Raw genomic sequence first — 7580 nt, 5'->3', positions numbered from 1 at the left:
TCTCTTAGTCCCAGTATAGAGTGGTCTTTCATGCTTTTAAAAAGTTCACTATGTTTTTTGACAAATATACAAATTTCCAAAACGTATAATCCCGTGAGTGTTAAAAGATGGTGCTTTTTGAATAATGGTCGACAAGATTCTAAGGGACCAATATTGCACATAGCCCTTATGCACCTCTTCTGTGCCAAGAATACATTTGTCACGTCCGTCGAGTTGCCCCAGAATATAATTCCATACCGTATCACAGATGTAACGTATCCGTAATATGCGGTAAGCGCAGCATTAAAGGACACTGTTTTTCGTAGTCTTCTTAATGCGTAGACGAACTTATTTATTTTTCCGGTAATCATGTCACAATGTGCTTTCCAGTTGCAATTTTGATCTACATTTAACCCTAGGAACTTTATGTAATGTGTTTGTTCGATAGTATGGAATTTGTCCGTTACATTAAGAGGTGTATGTACCGGAAGGAAGTTAGCGCGGAAAGTTTATTTTTTTTAATTATTAATATTTCAGAAAATTGCTCCTTAAATGCTCCATCAGAATCTGTAATTGCTCCACTTCTATAATTATTAGTTTATTTATAATTAATTTTTTAAAAAATCCAAATACTGAAAACTTGATTTCCCTATAGAATGAAAAATATTCACTTTTCATAGAAATTTTTTTTGCAAAAAAATTGCTCCCGATTTGCTCTATCAATTACAAAAAAAAATTATTTAATTTTGATAATTTTTACAATAGTTGACTGAAAATGTTTGCATAGTAAACTATAACTGCGCTGTGACGTCATCAATTATTGTCGTTGCGACGCATAAGGGCCATATTTACATGTATCAGCACTGCAGCGATATCTGTAGACCTTAATGTTTATGTTTTCTTATTTATATTATTTACTAGATTTCCGCCCGCGGCTTCGCCCGCGCAGTCAAAGAAAAGCCCTCATAGTTCCCGTTCCCGTGAGATTTCCGGGATTGCGTCATTTTCTCGAGATAGCCTTTGTCCTTTCTCGGGTATCAAAATATCTCCATACCAAATTTCATGAAAATTGGTTCAGTAGTTTAGGCGTGATTGAGTAACAGACAGACAGACAGAGTTACTTTCGCATTTATAATATTAGTATGGATAGTGATTGAGTCAACAATTGAATAACAAGTGTAAGTACTATTTTATTCAATAATAATGAACAATTAATAAATATTTCTACTGTCAATCATCATCAAAGTATTGAATTGGTATTAATAATTGAATTTGAATTTCTGTTTACTATAAGAAAAATTAATATGCACTTTTTATTTCAGGGTGTGAAGGGATTCAGTAAAGGAGTTTTAAATTATTGAAGAGTGGTAATTATTTAGAAGTAGGGTTCGCGAAAAAAATTGAGCCCTACTTTTATATAATCACCTGAAAATTTTTCACTAGAGTATAATTAATAATTCTTTATAATTATATAAAGAATTATTTTTGACAATAGGTTTTACATAAAAATTTTACTTATTACATAAATTAATTATTTAGTTTCATCTAGCAAAAGTTGAAAGAAACAGATATTATTATGTATTTAAAATTATTCTTATCATAGGTATGTTTATAAACATTTCCCTACCCATCCCTAAACTCGCATATTACGTTTATTCGTATTATTAAAACTTCAAGTAATTTTTAATTAATTTGTGTTTCAGTCGCTTGTTTCATCTTTCGGTGTCAAGTTGCTATCGTTTGCGGGAACTATGCGGGTTTTCCTTTGAAAACGCGGGCGAAGCGGCGGGCAGAAATCTAGTAAATAATATAAATAAGAAAACATAAACATTAAGGTCTACAGATATCGCTGCAGTGCTGATACATGTAAATATGGCCCTTATGCGTCGCAACAGCAATAATTGATGACGTCACAGCGCAGTAGTTTACTATGTAAACATAGTTTTTCAGTCAACTATTGTAAAAATTATCAAAATTAAATAATTTTTTTTTGTAATTGATAGAGCAAATCGGGAGCAATTTTTTTGCAAAAAATTTTTTTATGAAAAGTGAATATTTTTCATTCTATAGGGAAATCAAGTTTTCAGTATTTGGATTTTTTTAAAAATTAATTATAAATAAACTAATAATTGTAGAAGTGGAGCAATTACAGATTCTGATGGAGCATTTAAGGAGCAATTTTTTGAGATATTAATAATTAAAAAAAATAAACTTTCCGCGCTAACTTCCTTCCGGTGGTGTATGTCGAGCTTTATAATTTGAAAATTGAATAAATTTTGTTTTAGTCATATTAGCCGATAGATTATTATCATTAAACCATGTCAATACTAATTCTAAATTTTTATTAATTGTCATGTTATAATTTATCTCTTTGTGATCGTCAGAATAAATTATTGAAATGTCATCTGCAAACAATATATACACTTTTGGTCCATAATGTCAGGTAGGTCATTTATGTAAATTAAAAATAATAAAGGCCCCAATATGCTGCCCTGTGGCACACCGAAACTATTAGGTAAATAGGGGGACTTGTATGTAGTGAACTCTAGCTTGGTATTTATTTTATTTATTTCAACACTCTGTTGTCTCTGAAACAAATAATCATGAATCCATTCAAGAGCAGGACCTCTAATGCCATACTTCTCACATTTATATATAAGTAGTTTGTGGTCCACAAAGTCAAAAGCTTTTGACATGTCAAAGAAGATTGATGCAACAGGAATTTTATTATTAATGCATCTCGTTACTTCCTCAATTAAATAGAACGTAGCCAATGCAGTAGATTTATTTGCTTGAAACCCTGTTTGTTCTTTTTTAATTATACTATATTTGTTTAAAAAATTTATGAGTCTGGCACTCATAGCTTTTTCCAGAATTTTTGAAAAAATGGATATAAGTGTAATCGGGCGGTAATTTTTTATATCCGTTTTGCTGCCTTTTTTGTAGAATGGCTTAACAATAGATACTTTCAGGTTTTCAGGGAAGACGCCTTGCGAGAATGATTTATTAATTAAATTAGCCAATACATAAGAAATGCTGTGTTTACATTCTTTAAGTATGCTTGTATCTATTGAGTCATAACCTACAGCCTTTGTATTCCTAAGAGAATTTATTATTTTAATAATCTCTTGTTCTGTGCATGGTGAGAGAAATATGCTGCTATTTATTGAATTTATTTTATATTTGTAATTACTTGATTGATGAATGGAATTAGTTATTTTACTTGAATTATAATATGTCAAATTAGTAAAGAAATTATTAAATGTCATAGCAATTTCTAATGGATCTGTTATATCAACGTCATTGTGTGAGATTAGGTCAATACAGTTGCTATCAGACATATTATGCGTCCCTCTGTTCTTTATCAAGTCCCATGTAGCTTTTGTTTTGTTTTTGGAATTTAATATTAATCTATTATTTACTATTCTTTTTGAGCAGTCTATACAAGATCGGAGTATCTTATTGTATTTTTGAAATTCTAACTTTTTTTGAAAAGACTTTGATTTATAATGAATAAATCTTAGTTGTCTTTTCCTTGCACATGCTATTCTAATGCCTTTTGATATCCATTTCATGTGACTGAGAGTATTCGATATCTTTTTTCTGTACAAAGCTAAAGGGAAACATAAATTATACAGTAGGCAGAAAAACTCATGAAATATTTTGAAAGCTACGTTAGCATTTACTTCATTTAAAACATCGGTCCAATAAATAGAATTTAAATGCATGTCAAATTTCCTTATATTCTCCTGGCAATAATCTCTTCGTGTTACGAACCAATACGATGGTTTAGGGCTAGCTTGCTTTGGAAGATTTACTAGTTGACATGTTTCATGATCTGAGAGAAATACTTTCAGTACCTTACCTTCTACTCGCGGTATATTTGTTGCTATTATATCTAGACATGCCAGTTTACGAGTGGGTTGATTAATAATTACATATATTAATGTTGAAATTTTTAAGTAAGTTTTTAAACCATTTTGAAGACTGATTTTCTTTCATTATGTCAATATTAAAGTCTCCAGCCAATATGATATTTTTATTTTTGTTTGCGGTTAATTTATGGAGGAAAAGTTCAAATTTTTCGAAAAATTTTGATATGTTTGAGTTAGGTGTTCTATATATACAAACCACAAAGCAATTCATGCTTCGTATCTCAACAGCACAACATTCAAATATTTTTTCTACTGTATATTCGACACAGTAGTCAATAGTCTTGCAATCAAGGGACTTGTCTACTAAAATACAACAACCTCCACGCCTTTCTTGTGATCTACAGAAAGATGAAGCAAGATAAAAATTTCCTAGAATGAGATTGCATTCCTCTCCTTTTTTGATAAAAGTTTCGGTAAGACACAATATACTAATGTTTTCTTCAATTTCTGCCAAGCACAACTCAAGCCACTCTATTTTATTCAGTATGCCTGCAATGTTTTGGTGCAAAAGATATTTACCATCATATACTTTTTGCTCGAAAAAACCCAGTCTCTTTAACATAATTTTCTGCGTCAATGGTTTGCGTAGCTTTATCGCTAGTATTATTAACATATGGTAACGAATTGTCAGCTTGGGTAGATGTATCTTTAAAATATTTATTTTTTAAGTTGGTAACTGTACTATTGAATTGAATTTTATTAGTTGATTTTAATTTTTTTAACCAGTCTTTACAAACCAAAAATTCGTTACTGTAATGTTGGAATTCTAGTTCTGTATTAATTTTATAACAAATTCTATTAAGGTAATTACTATGAGAGTTACAATAATTGTCATTAAAGTTCAAGAATTTGCAGTTCGGGTATTTTAAACATATTTGTCTTAAATAATTGTTAATAAGATTTTCATTTAAATATCTGTTTTTAACAACATTAAGTATAATTACACTAGTGTCCTTTAAATATCGGAGTATAGCCGCAGTTTCGGCCATAAAGTGGAAAGGGTTCTCGTCGTGTTCTCCTAAACTTAAAATAAATTTATCCGTCGGTCTTGTTTTTATATTGTAACATGGTGCTGTTATGTTTTCCGTGTGGGCAAAAGGTTTAGTCATCGATGAAATTTCATATTTTGCTGTTAAGTTAAATGTGGAACGGTGAAGTCGAACAGCCATGCCTACACATTGTTGGCCGCCGAAAATAAAAAGACGTTCTTTAGATTTATTTTCCATTATTCTATTGTTAGTGCTCGTATCTGGTTTTTGCAAAGCTGTTAAATTTTTTGACTGATTGTTTAAGGTTAATTCTAAAGGGTTTTCTTTATCAAAATCGATTCTTCGTTTAACTTTTAAGATATTTAGCGATGAAAAAGTAGTGGTCCTCTTTTTAGTTTTTTGATCTGTGTATAACTTATTAAATACGGAAATTTTTCTTTCTAGCTCGTTTATTTTTTTCTTTAGGCTGTTATTTTCTAAAATAAGTTGGTCTATTTCGCTATTCGCGCTGTCTAATAAGGTCTGTAAACTAGTAATTTTTTCCTTTAATTCGTCTAATTCAAAGTTCATTGTAGAAAGATCCGGTAAACTTTTTGAATCATCGTTGTAGGTAGGTGAATTAGACTCTAAACAAATATCATTCAAACTACGATTAATATTGCGTTTGCGAAATGTAACATATTGTGATTCCATGATTATTTTTTCTTATCAGAAAAATTGCAAATATAAAATTTTTAAAATTAAAAATTATAATGATGTCTTGAGGAACTGGTAGGATTCGATCTCCAGACCTTACGGTTGCGAATATTTCAGTTGTTCACTTACTGTACAGAGCTATCAGTGCTTATTAGTTACTCTCGAATTGTTAGTATAGTTTATACTTTACGATGTTGATTCATGACATAAGTGAGTCATCTTCTTTTGTTCTGACAGCTGTTGATACACTTGAACACTGTTAACGGTTTTTATATTGACAAAACAAAAATAATACTTTTTTGCCACTTATTATCACTGCAATGATTAATTACTTTGATTCTATGTTTATTCACAATAGTTTATGTATATTTTGCCGATAGAAACTTCACTGGTATTTTGAATAATCTTTGTATCAAGGCACGATTTAAAATTTTTATATATCACAGGAACTGTTTGACTAATTATCGAGATAACATTTACACTGGTATTTTATACGTATAGATATATTTTGAAGCACTTTTCACTCGTATTATTTAACTAGAACTATTTTTAATTTAATTAATTACCGGAGCTCACTGATACTTGAATGACAGCTGTCACGTAGATGTATAAATGTTATTCACTCGTTCATTTCGTCTTGTTTAAATGTATGTATGTAGTATTTAAGACGAATAAAAATTTGATATTTTTTGCAATTATACTTAAATTATTTGTTTCAGAAAAAACTCAATAATTATAGAATTCAACTTAATCCACAATAACGAATTATTTATCATACCAACATTACACGTACGTTTTAGTGTTTAAACATGTAAAAGGCAAAATGATGAGTTAGTCCAAAGCAAAGATATAAAACAAACGTGACATTAGCGGCTCATCAAGCTGCTGATGCCGACGTGTTGCAAAATGTTGACGCTCAGGAAATGTCATATATTTGCATTCACTTCACTTTCTACACACAACATATAATCACGCCCGTATTTATTATTTCCCGCAATAAGGTGCATATGTTATCAATACTTACATGACCGTAATTATGTCTCGTAATGGGTTTAGTGGAGCGAAGGAGTTTCATAAGTGAGAATTTGGTATTAGTCCATTGAATGAGTCCCTCCAAGGGGGGTCTAGAGTGCGTGAGTTAGTAACGTAAGATGTTTCTTCGGAAACATGTCAAGAGTCCCTAGGTAATAAACATACTAAAACCCCGGGCCACTAGGAGGAGCCCCGGAGTGGGGGGCGGGGGGAAATGGGTCCATTTTTTCATTTTTCGCTTAAATCTCAAAAACGGTACATGTTAGAGAAAAACTTTCAAGGAAAAATTGAAAGGCCATAAAATTATCTACAAGTTGTACCTGAATCATTTTTTCCTATATCCTACCGTTTCTGAGTTATACGCAGTAAAGCATGATTTTGGCTCAAACAATTTCAACATCAATCGATCAAAAAATATTTCTTTCTTCCAAAAAACTCAAATGTGCAACTTGTGACCGGTACTGATAGATTGCTCTTAATTAGTTCTATAATTGGTAAAATAAACACATTCCTCCATGGAAGCCTTTAGGAGGAATCGATTGTCAAAATATTATATTAGGGCAGTTTGAGTTACTGAACTTGATCTTTTTATTTTTTTCTTCCAAAAAACTCAAAAGTGCAACTTGTGACCGGTACAGATAGATTGCTCATAATAAGGTCTATCATTGCTAAAAATACCAGATTCCACCACGGAGGCGTTTACGGGGAATTGAATTTTATCAGGGTAGTTACGATACATGAACTTTTTATTTTTTTCTTCCAAAAAGCTCAAAAGTGCAACTTGTGACCGGTACAGATAGATTGCTCATAATTAGGTCTATCATTGATAAAAATACCAGATTCCACCATGGAGGCGTTTACGGGGAATTGAATTTTATTAGGGTAGTTAGTTAAAAAGTTCATGTATCGTAACTACCCTAATAAAATTCAATACCTCCTAAAGGCCTCC

The 7580-nt window shown here is 31.1% G+C and overlaps 1 protein-coding gene across 1 annotated transcript; it reads right to left on the bottom strand.

Annotated features, from left to right (window-relative positions):
• Positions 1-3933: 3933 nt before the first annotated feature.
• LOC149900402 (uncharacterized) lies at positions 3934-6192 on the bottom strand. Its single transcript, XM_090112742.1, has one exon. The coding sequence runs from the start codon at positions 5594-5596 to the stop codon at positions 4436-4438; it is 1161 nt and encodes a 386-aa protein (XP_089968868.1). The 5' UTR covers positions 5597-6192; the 3' UTR covers positions 3934-4435.
• Positions 6193-7580: the final 1388 nt, after the last annotated feature.

This window comes from Colias eurytheme, chromosome 18 (assembly GCF_061535395.1).
Source record: "Colias eurytheme isolate Ceu_HAF_F1 chromosome 18, ilColEury1 Martin Lab GWU primary, whole genome shotgun sequence".
In the NCBI taxonomy this organism is placed as follows: Eukaryota; Metazoa; Arthropoda; class Insecta; order Lepidoptera; family Pieridae; genus Colias; species Colias eurytheme.
The sequence above is the reverse complement of the archived record's forward strand: the minus strand, read 5'-3'. Positions and strand labels throughout refer to the sequence as shown.